This window comes from Amia ocellicauda, chromosome 4 (genome assembly GCF_036373705.1).
Source record: "Amia ocellicauda isolate fAmiCal2 chromosome 4, fAmiCal2.hap1, whole genome shotgun sequence".
NCBI lineage: Eukaryota > Metazoa > Chordata > Actinopteri > Amiiformes > Amiidae > Amia > Amia ocellicauda.
This window is the reverse complement of record NC_089853.1, coordinates 46,927,800-46,939,745: the sequence shown is the minus strand read 5'-3', so window position 1 is coordinate 46,939,745 and position 11,946 is coordinate 46,927,800. Positions and strand designations below refer to the sequence as shown.

The following is an 11,946-nucleotide window of genomic DNA, read 5'->3' as shown; positions in this document are numbered from 1 at the left end:
TTTCAGTCAAAGTTGCTCTTCTATCAGCTTGAATCAGTCGGCCCATTCTCCTCTGACCTCTAGCATCAACAAGGCATTTTCGCCCACAGGACTGCCGCATACTGGATGTTTTTCCCTTTTCACATCAGTCTTTGTAAACCCTAGAAATGGTTGTGCCTGAAAATCCCAGTAACTGAGCAAATTGTGAAATACTCAGACCGGCCCGTCTGGCACCAACAACCATGCCACGCTCAAAATTGCTTAAATCACCTTTCTTTCCCATTCAGACATTCAGTTTGGAGTTCAGGAGATTGTCTTGACCAGGACCACACTCCTAAATGCATTGAAGCAACTGCCATGTGATTGGTTGGTTAGATAATTGCATTAATGAGAAATTGAACAGGTGTTCCTAATAATCCTTTAGGTGAGTGTATATTTATTTATTTAAAATGCATGTGCTTCTGAAACACATTTACATCAAGAGCAGTTAACGCACTGAACTTGACAGCTGCCTCACCATTTTAGGTACATTTGAATGCTAAGTAACAGATTATATGGCAAATCTATTCTCGTCATGGTGTACAAAATTTAGCACATATATTGACTTAAACTGATAAAAGGCAGGGAAACAGTCCTAAATGGATATGCCAGTGGTGTTTTCATAGAACAGAATCACAAATGTTTATTTTTTTATGATATCATATTTGATGGTCTTGGTCTACAGAAGCAGTTCCATTTCCCTGAGTTTATCCAGGAAGCGCTGCTTTTTCCTCTTGTTGCTGCTGATGCACTCCACAAACCATACTGTGGGCTTTTTACGGCTTTTTTTTTCATTCATATGAGTGAAACGGGCTGTTCTGGGTCATTTCTAATGGCAGTAATTGAAGTTTAGCTCTTGGGGTATTTAATGGTGTGTCTACTCCATCAAGGGACAGACTTTGATTTTTTTTTTTTTTTTTTGTTTGTTTGTTGAGGCAGTGGGGGATGGGGGGAGGGGGTGGGGGGATGATGGAGCTGGAGTCTCTCTGAGTTTGTGTTCATATAATCAGCTTCCTATTATGTCATTTGACATTTGAAGATTAAAAAAAAAAACACCACACCCAGCATTTTTTCGTGGAGTTGATATAAGTACCATGTAGTTCTATATGTGTTTATGAGACATTAAAATAAATATCTGCCAACCAATCATTGAAAAGGCCCTGCAAAGATAAAATAAAGCTTACAATGAAAAAATATACATTTAGAAAAAAACATTTTAAAATTGTAGATAGTAATTAGTTCTTTTTGTTCTATTTTCAACTGTGCCCTAGGGAAAATGATTTTAAAAAGTTGTATCACTCTACTGTAACTTTGGGGAAGAAAAAATATACTTTATTTCAATCACCAAATGTTTGTCCGTTGGGAATGCAAGCTCATTAACGTATCTGTAATAATGGACCCGTTTAACACCACCCAACCATAGGTGTTGATAAATCTCGGAAGGAAAGGGTCTTTATTTTATTTGCTAAATCGTTTTTCATGTGCCACACAATACTTTTGTCACATTTACTAGAAACTTAAACTACACACTTATCAAATGTGATTTGGTGGAAATCACATTACAGCGTTCGTGCCCTGCTTGGCTTTAGCAACTGATAAATAACGGAAGCGCTGTCAGAGCTGGCAGCAGAATAAATAATAAAGAACAGACGAGATAAACTACTGCTGTGCTCTGAGAAAACATATGTGCCAACATTATTTGGGTGTGCTCAGGAGCCGCATTCATTATCATGTCAATGCTGCTTTCAAAACGGCTTTCTGCTTTCCAAGGTCCTGTAACCCCCTGTATGTGAAGACAAACAACACATTCATAAGCTAATGTTCATCACAAAGGGAATCAATTACGCCTGTAGTTAGTGCTTACATTGATGATAAATTCACCGTATTAGGGTGAAAAAACAGAAACCAATAAAAATAAAACCTAAATAAAAAACTTGTGTTGCTGACAACACATTGTCCACTTTAGAATTATTGCCTCTCCTAGCGAGGGGTTCTCTCTTAAATGTTATCAGGACAACCAAAATAGTTCAATAAGGGATGCATGCGGTTTCTCTTTTGAAATGAGGTGCACCGTTTCTATACAAGACCAATATGGAGGAGGTGAAGAGGCTAGTGTGTTTTTTTCTCTTATCAGACCCAGAATTAGGTTTGAGGTGAGAACTAGTAGAAATCTAAACCTCTTGGGGGGCAAAAAAAAAGAGAGATACAAGATACCTGAGAAAATGTGAACAAAAGTAAGATGGAGATGGATTTTTTTTTTTTTTTGTTATTACTCATGTCAGCAAGATTGAATCAGAGAAGAGTGGAAGAAAAAACAAAGGTTTGAGCACATTCATTATTTTCCCACAAAATCCATACCTCCTGGGTTCATCTTGTACAGCCTACAAAGTCTGATTAATTAAAGGTTTCTGCCACAAATTCATTTGATAGGTAAAAGTAAAAAAATAAATAAAGTGTAAGAAGTAAAATAAAAGCAGATTCCTTGTAATTAGTGTCAGACTAAGTCACTGAATTTAGGAACTTGTCGGGTGACATTTGAGAACAGGATAGATTTTAACTGTCCTTTAACTAAAAATAACATGAAGTATTAGACCTTTCCTGAACACTGTTGCTTATTAAAAGTTGCCATCATTACCACTAAACATTTTAATTGAAATACATGAAATGTATCTTGAATATTGTTATTTGTCATTCGTCTTCTCTTAATTGGTAACACATGACCTCTCCCATTGAGGATTACTGATCAATACGAGTGAACAAGTGTATTCAAATGAATTATGTTTTTCATTAACAAGAGTAATGACTCCTCTACAATATGGGGGGTTACAAAGAAAAAGGAAATAATCTCAATAAATCATGAGAGTCAAAACAATTCCAAATGCATTTTATTTCGGGGGGTTTCATTACAGACTATTATTGTATCATGATGCCTTCTGGTAATATTTTGACTGAAATTAGCATCAAGATTCCATTATTATAATGAAACGCTTTCTGTGTCAGGAGACTTTATTATTATTTTAAAATTCCCAAAATGTCTGAAAGATTATGAAGATGGATGTCAATACTATGGAAGATCTTGAGCAGGAAGATTTGGCAGCATGCTTGGGAACTCCTGCAAAAGGAGGAGACTGCAAAATTACGGCAGACATCAAATCCAAAAGGTAAACTTATTATTCTTAAATAATTAGAATAAAAAACATGTACAAATAAATAGGAAACTACCAATATGAATGACCAAATTGGGGAATTGGTTATAATTTCAATTCATGTGCGCTTCATCTATCACTTTGAATACTTTGAATTTGAATACTTAATAATAAGTCAGTGATATAATCCTCAACGTAACCATTTCTTTGTGAAGCAATTCGTTTTGCTGTAAAGAAACCTAGGTAAACACATTAACAGGAATCTGAAAAAATAAAAGCAATGGCCTGAAACACTGACAGCCTCCTTCAAACTAATGAAAAAGACCTTGAATTGCGAAGACGCATTGAAAACATGTCGGCTCTAGTGATGCATAATCAAGGAAGAGATGAGGGACTTTTTCCATTACAATAATTCATCTGGAATTCGCTGAAGACACCGTTGTTAAGACCAGAGAACAGGCCACAGGAATCCGCCATAAGATTTGCTTTGATAAAATATTACAAGACCAATATTGCCTACAGCCCACGTTGATACATACGTGTTTACCATCTTTCAGTCAATCCAATTAAAGACCAGAAGCTTACATCTATAATAGTCATAGGGTAATAAATCAATCCATCCATTTAATTTCCTTGTGTTTGCCCTAGTCTAAATCAATCCAAACCATTTTCATCTGTGGGAAAATAAAGAGGAAGAATATAATGTCAATATGGATGCTTTTATTCAGGCCACAGTACTTTTACCTCCCCAACCCTGGAGTAGTACTTGTAACTTTAATTAAGTGTAAAAATGGAGGGTGAAAATGCTGTGACTTTCTCCTGAGTTCAGGGCATTATCTGTAAAAAGTGGCTTACCCCTGTGCTCATACCAAGCGATAATGGTTGTAAACAGATTTAACTGTAGTCTGCTCATTTGTATTTTACTTTTACCCTTAAACCACGCTGTGATTTGCACAAAATGGAGGAAAAGGGGAATAAAGAAGGCTTAAAGCTAATGACAGAATGCAGTTTATTCCATAACTGTGCTCCCAATGACTTATAGTACTGGTACTACTCAAATTTAATGATTTAACGTCAATGAAGTGCACCTTAGCAAGTAGGGCTATAATTTTTTTTTTTTTGCCAGTCTGTGTGTATACATTGTGAGAACCCCCTGTCTCCCCAGCCTGAACAAAGCTATTCTAAGCTCCTCTCCAGGTGGGATTGTAGTCGTGGTTTCAGCCAAAAAGACTTTAATTGCTGCACTGAAGCCAATTATTCCCCAGGCACTGGCATTATGCAGTACAGGGACGGTCATCTAAATAATTTATAGAGTATTTGAAAAATCCAATTATGGTTTCATGCAGCACTGTTACAAAGCCCGTTCAGCATTCTTAATTGAGCCACGCTTTCCTTACGGACACCTCAGCTCATGAAGGGATCTCAACCTCAAAGCTCGGGCTGTCAGTACCTGCTACCAAGCTTCTGGTGATAACAGATTTGTTTTTTGCTTTTCTCCCGCTGTCTGCTGACTATATCCGTATCCGTATCTGCTCAACCCCTTTTGGTCCACCACCAAAATATGTCCATCTCTCTGTATTTTGGGGTTTCATAAGTAACATTCCCAACACTGCAATGAAAGAGGTTTCCATTTGCTTCTTGCCCAACAGCGCAATATAATACTTCCCAGCATGCCACTGGTTCCCTTCAGGGATCAACCCGGGCACTTGGTCCTGGTCACGCTATCAACTCCAGAAGCTTGAGGATGTTGTCAGTGAATTCATTCCTCTGTTTCCCCATGCCACTCAGCAGCAGCGTGTGCAAGTCTGGATGTGTGGATTCATACACATATGGACAGTAGATCTCATTCAGTGTAAACCAAACTGCATCTGGGTCCACTTGTATTAGATGTTGAAAAACACTGAAAACAACAACGAGAAAACAATCACACAAGCTAAGGTTAAAAGAATGTCACAATAAAGCAGTTTTTCCCAAGTCTGGTCCTGCAGGACCCCCTACCCTGCTGGTTTTTGTTCCAACTGAGCTCTCAATTACTTAATTGTACCCTTAATTTAACTCATTATGTCCTAAAGCAGACCCTTTTAATTGTTTTAAACAGTAGGGGTTTTAAGTATAGAATTGTATAAAGAACTTATTAAAGAACCAACTCGTTTATTACACAACTTAAAAAGTCAAATCTAAGCAGATTGTTACTTCAATTAAGGTTTAATTAAGTAATTGAGAGCTTGGCTGGAACAAAAACTAGCAGGGTAGAGGGTCCTCCAGGACTAGGATTGTGAACCCCTGCAATAAAGCATTGTTACAAGAATGCAATTCTCCCATTTCACACCCCAATATTGAATTATCAGTTTCTGTTCAACCAGATGTGTCACTGAAACCAGTCCTCGACTATGCCAGTCCATGCCGTTACTGGACTTTGACCCAACAAATTAATAATTGAAACTGAAAATCACAATTTAATCAATAATTAAATTAAAGAATGAAAATGTCTATTGCTATACCTGAGACAGGCCTCTTGTAGTTTGGGAGGTTGCCTGAAACTGAGGTAAGGTAAGCAGGCTTCAGAAACAGCATCCAGGTCAGAGTCCGCTACAGAGACAGGGATACAAATTCACAGTGTTCCATCAAACAAAACTTTCACTTTTCTTGTAGGATTAACAAGCTGAAACACATTGTACCCCAGGAAAAACTCCACACACTTTAATTTACAACATTTGAACGCACACAGTGCATGCAGCCTGCTTTAAAATTGACATTATCTGCCTGACAAACGTCACTGCTTCTGCCTGGTAGTTCAAAATATCTTGGGCTCGTACTTCAAAAGAAAAATAAATGGAAATAATATGAGCACAATCCCACACCTCTGTGCGCTGCCTGTCCTTGGTGCTCTAAGAGCTAAATGACTCGACTCAATAAAAAGAACAAGGGAACAACACGGCACAGCTTTTAGGCAAAAGGAAAATCAAAGAGTTATTGCGTTTCATAATGCTGGCTGTAATTGCATTTCGACTGTTCCAAGGAGAACTCCCAACGGTAAGGCAAAGAAATGTGTTTACAGACTGCAGTGTTTTTTTGTATCAGCTCCAACATAAAAGCTATGGGGGTGTCTTAATTAGCCCATTCCACACGAGGGGCTAGAGTGTTGCTTTAAAAATGTGATATCTAATAAATGTAGCTATTCGTCTGATATGTAGAAAGGTGGTGGATGCCAGACACGAGCATTAGAAAATCTGCTCAGACCTTGAGCAATCTTGACCAATGCAACTGTGATCTAAAAATACAGGAAAAAAAGACTGGTCAAGGAATCAGAGGCCAAATTATGCCAACGCAGTGCTGCAAGTCCTTCGGTAACTCAAGTCTGACATCTAGTGGCACTATGTTTTCAGCATTTAGATCTCAAAACCAGCTTTGTCCTTTACACAACAACTAGCCTTCTCGAGCATAACCGAGTCCAGGTACCATTTTAATTTGTCATAAGTAAAAGCCTTTAACTGACCAATATGTTGCTAGACCTGAATTCTGTCCCTTTTCTGCATTCTGCTGAAAGAATGCATTACAATCTTGTAAAATAAGCCTAATTTGTTTAGCAAAGCGGTAAACAGTTTGAGATCCTTAAAACTGCTTTTGAGGCCTACCTAGATCCAGTCGGAGACACAGATCCCCCAGCCCCTCCAGTACGGCCAGCTGCAGCTTGTAGGCCAGCGTGTGGGTGAAGATGGGTCCAGCCTTGGCACTGAGCGGGGCCTGCTTCACTAAGGAGGCAGTGAGGCGTGGGAGCACGTCTTTAGACACTCTCCTCCTGAGGAAATCCCCACAGGTTTCTCCCAGGGTACACAGCACCTAGAACACACATACAGTACTGACTACAGGTGACAGCAGCCTTAGAACAATAAATAAATCTTCAGTAGCATCAGGAGACCTTGTCTGTAGTTTTTCCTTCATCACAGAACATATGTACACAGAAAGCCTGATAGATACATACACTAGACAGATAGATCCATCCATCTGAGGCACACAGTTTGGTTAAGGGGATAAAACTGCCCTGTACCTGGAAAGCTCGGAGCACTGCCAGGGGGTCATCGTTCGTGAGTCTGACGAGGAGGGGGGGCCAGGCACGATGCACCATCGGAAGGAGTTCCCTCTCGTCGCCCTGCAGCACCCTGACGCACAACTCCAGCACATCCAGCACCTGCAACAACAACACCACACTTACTGAAACTGACGGCCTACTACATTGCTTTTGTTGTCTGATCAAGAGTCGATACAGAGTGTGGCTTCCCAGTTGCTCCTTTACCTTGAGCCTGAGCCGCAGACTGGGGTCTGAGAGCAGATGGATACTCCTCTCCATCACCTCCTTGGCTATGGTGATGTGAGACGGGAGAGCAGCTTTCACATCGGGGGCTTCCATATCTACGTCAGGCTCAGGGGCAGTCAGAGGCACTTCTAGAAAGCCATTGATCAGGATCATGGATTACCATTAGGGCAAGAGACTATTTTCTGCTATTAAACAAGTTTGAAATTTAGAAAGTCGAGAGTCATTGACAAAGGCCCAACCTGTATCGCTGATATCCTCTTCGTCCGCAAAATTGCCCTCCGCCAGCTCTTTCTGTCGGCGGTAGTCCACGAAAAACTGCTTCACATCCAACAAGCCCTTCCCGTCCCCCGCAGCGTCCTTCATAACTCCTGGGTCCGATTCACTCATTTTCCTTTTCTCGGTCGGGAACCACCTTGCTGCTCTCAAAAGCACAGATAAATTGTGTCCACGAGCTATCAGTTATATGAACTTTCAAACAAGTCACATCTGCGCTCGGTTCAGGGCAGCCATACTTTTTTCTATGTGTAAGAAACAGGAAAAAAGAGGGCAAATGTGTTTCTTGGTGCACCAAATCTTGCAGGTAATAAGTCTATCTCTATCTTTAATTCGGTCCAATGAAGTGAAGAGATTGAGTTTGGTATTCATTCACCCAAAACCCTTGATAGATGTATTAATTCAATCATTGCTTTCATTTATGAGCACTGTCTAGATCTTTACGTTACCTATGAAAGCTCTTCCAAAACAAGACGTAAGCTTTACTGGTTTAGTCTAATATGGCGGAAAAGACTTTAAAGCTTACCTAATGCCTTCATGAGTGAATGCAGGACTGTGCAAAACATGGGCGCTCTCTCATCGTAGCAGTGGTCCAAGGCCATCAGCACATCTTGGATAATGTCTCCTACTAGCGGGAGCAAGCTGGCATCTGAGTAAGTGAACATGACGCTCAGGACACAGGGAGTGTGGGGGTGCCGGCTCAGCCGCTGCAGATTGAGGGAGATGTCGTTGACCAGGTAGTCCGAGTTTTGGTTGATGAGGTCCTTGAAAGAGCCGTAGCCACAAGCAGTGCAGATGTTCCTCATGGCGTCCACAGCGGACTGGCTTATCAGCAAGCTTTCATCCCCAGCCTTCTCCAACACAGGGTACAGCGTCGTGATCAAGAGCAGGTGAAACTCCGTCCGCAGAGCAAGAGCAAAACAGCCAATCCCTTCCAGCTGGATGCAAACCTGCCAGATGTTGCTGTTCATCTGACGAATTGTTGATACTTTGCTCGCCGAAGTAACCTGGAGACAACCTCCTTGAGCATTGTTCATAATGGACAGCACTGTAGGCTGCCCAAAAGAGTCTCCTTTCTCAGATTCCTCATGAGAGGTAGTTAAATGCCAATTGCACAGGCTGGTATATTCTTCGATGATGGAAGTTACTGCTGCCATTAGATCATCGTGGCTTGCTGGGCATTGCTCTTCAGTCACCTCCACATCAATGCCAGCGGCTCCTTTGATGATTTCATTGAGAACCAAGGCGGCCTGCTTTCTGTAGATTAATGACTCCCGATAAAGGTCCATAAAGTGGTCCACTAAGAGATAGAGGTTTCCAAAGTAGCCGAGCACCCTGCAGATGTGCCGAAGCAGGGAGAATATCTGATCGTCCGTGAAATACTGGAAGTGCTTTCTCTGAGGCCTCGTTTGGAAAAGCAAGGCCGCCGATTCATCTGTGATCCCAGAGCTTTTCCCCTCCACAATTCGGACATCAGTCACATCCAGCTCCAAAACCTGCATCAGTGCTTTGGAGATCCGCTGCAGGTGAGCCGCCGAGTTGAGCACCATTGCCACCTGCGGCCCCAGCATCTTCAGGTAACCTAGGAACACATTCAGAGTGGACAACTTGTGCTGGTCATCTGATGTTCTAATCAGGCGTGGCAGGGCCGTGGTGAGGGAATGCAGGTTCTCAGATAGAACGTCTGTAAGTGTCCGGTTCCCACCTGTCAAATTCTGCTGGGCTATTCGCTTTAAAGCTTTATCGCACCATTCCCGGACCGTTTGATTTTCATCGTTCACCAGACCCACCAGAGCCTCCAGAAGGGGGCCGATACATTCCCCCAAAGAACTGTGACAACTACAAAGGAGGTGGTTTGAAAAGTCCACCAGCTCTAGCCTGACTTTCCAATGCTGGTGAGCTGAAGTGCAAGCAATAATCTTCTTTAAATGTATAGCCAGTTTTCCTGAAGTGTCCTTAGCCCAGTCTGGCGTCCTCTGCACCATCAGCTCCCCGACTCTCCCCAGCTCAGCTGCCGGTTTCTCCCTGACCTTGTTGTCGGAGAGCTGCTCGTCAGCCATCACCAGGCCTACCGTCTTATACCAGACTCTCATCGCGCTCACTGCCACAACGTGCCCTTGTTTCATATCACCCGTGATGACCCTAGACAAGCCACGGCTGATCCCGGGTAAGAAGGAGGCGAAAGTGCTCCCCATCTTCCATTTCTCCTCCTGGTTCATTGACCAGTGTCCCTCTGGGCAGTTGCACTGGAGAAGGAGAACTTGGAGGCACTTGAGGGCTACTGCCTGAACTTGTCTTGACTTCTCCCGCTCTGCCAGCTCTAAAAGCAGGGAGATGGCGAGGCCCAAACCAGGCAGCATGACGGGCTCATACAGCTGAGGGAGGATGTCCCCGTACGCTGCATGCAAGAGGGCATCCAAGCTTTGGAGAACAGCCGTTTTCAGTTCGTCCGAAACGGGAGCAGGCTTGCCTGGATCTGTTGGGGAGCAGAGACAGAGGCAGAGCTCGGAGAAGAGGTCGCGCAGCAGGTCCCACTTCTGCACGCAGGTGTTGGCGAGGACATAGCCGATGCACTCCACCACGGCCTGGATCAGACGCTCTTTCTTGGAGGCTGGGGTCTTGAGGACGAAGCGCAGAGGGAAGAGCACGTAGTCCTGCAACTGCTGCAGTGCTGCCTCGCTCACCCCCTGCAGCTGCGCGCGGAGCTGCTCCACGTTGCGCAGCGTCTGCTCTCGGGTCAGCTGCACGCACACCGGCCGCAGGGCACCGAAGGCCACCTTGGGGTCATCAGTTAACGCCATGCTTAGGCAAACCACTCCAGCGCACGGAAACACTACTGTTAGGGGACAATGGGGGGGGGGTGATTTCAGATTAATGTATAACAGTGTCCATCTAAGAACTCAAGGTTTAGAAACTAGGTGCCAGTCTGAGCACAGCAGCACAATGCGTGTTAGAAGACTGTGATTGGTGAGTTATTTCATATAGAAGTTTTTGTATTATGAAATGCATGTAATATCTAAAAAAAGGCACTGCCAGACTGGATAGCATTTCATCTGTTTTATGGACTTCTAAAATATGCATGATTAGGTCACACCAACATGTTTCAACCAAAGTGAAAATCTGCGGCTAATATATATGTACATAACGTATTCATACATAATAATAATACATAAATAAACATGTTTTCATGTGATGTTATAACACTGAAGTGTGTGCATTTGCATTTGAGATCTTTCGTTACTTGTATAGCAGTACAGGCACCATTCACACAGACTTTTTAACTACTTGAATAACCATTTCAAGGCACATTCGAGATGATGATGTTAAAATACTACTGGAAAAATGTAATATGTTTCAAATGTAATGTCCTTTACGTGTGCGAATGAAACGTTCCTGATCTTTACATGACATCTTAGAAATAAATAAATAAATAAATAAATAAATGCATTTTAAACCATCCGTTAATTTGTGCACTTTGGTTACTTATACGACTGCACCTGAACGACTGTCTCAATTTATACTAAAGATTGATCGATTTGTAAATACCCTCTCTCCCTCGCTCTCTCTCTCGCTTAGAAATTAAATCCTACTAATATAGTATAGTATAGTATATAATATAGTGATTTATTACCGTGGTACCTGTTGTTAGATCATATTCAGTTTTCTTAAATTAAAATGTCTTTCGAATAATTGTTCAAACTTACCTTGTATTGATATTTAAATTATCTTGCATTTGAATTCATAATTAATACACTGAAGCAGAACTCACGTCACTAATCTGTGATGATATACCAGACTTTCTGTCTAAATCAATGCACATGACTAATGTCGGTTAATACTTCTCACGTTATTGTTCTCCCTTTCATTTCTATATAATGTATCCTATCAAGATCTCATCAGGCAGCTACGTACCTTGTACTGTAACATGCCCACGGTGAGTTTTAGCGTTGCGAGCACTGCCAGCATGGGCTCACTACAGTGCTGCTGCTAGAACCTTGCCACTTTGAACTACGTCATCTCTGTGCGACGCGCTTACACTCCAGTGCACTTGGGCGCAGAACATTTCCATACAATAGTCATAATAGACAAAACATTGTTGTTTTCTTTGTTTTTTAACCGGCATTCCATCATTAATGAAAAAAAAGAAATAGCCCTCCGTCATCCTTGGATAATTAGCTGTACTGATGTATTAGT

The 11,946-nt window shown here is 41.9% G+C and overlaps 1 protein-coding gene across 2 annotated transcripts; it reads right to left on the bottom strand.

The window, feature by feature from the left end:
* Window positions 1-2,885: 2,885 nt before the first annotated feature.
* Window positions 2,886-11,890, bottom strand: tti1 (TELO2 interacting protein 1). 2 transcript variants are annotated; one of them, XM_066702615.1, is made up of 8 exons: window positions 11,457-11,890; window positions 8,279-10,588; window positions 7,719-7,895; window positions 7,459-7,607; window positions 7,213-7,353; window positions 6,800-7,004; window positions 5,666-5,753; window positions 2,886-5,064 (listed from the first exon to the last, which is right to left on the bottom strand). In XM_066702615.1, the coding sequence occupies exons 2-8, from the start codon at window positions 10,551-10,553 to the stop codon at window positions 4,881-4,883; spliced, it is 3,219 nt and encodes a 1,072-aa protein (XP_066558712.1). In that variant the 5' UTR covers window positions 10,554-10,588; window positions 11,457-11,890; the 3' UTR covers window positions 2,886-4,880. The 2 variants fall into 2 exon arrangements, with proteins under 2 accessions (XP_066558712.1, XP_066558713.1); XM_066702616.1 differs by having other exon boundaries at window positions 11,665-11,890.
* Between the last annotated feature and the right edge of the window lie 56 nt (window positions 11,891-11,946).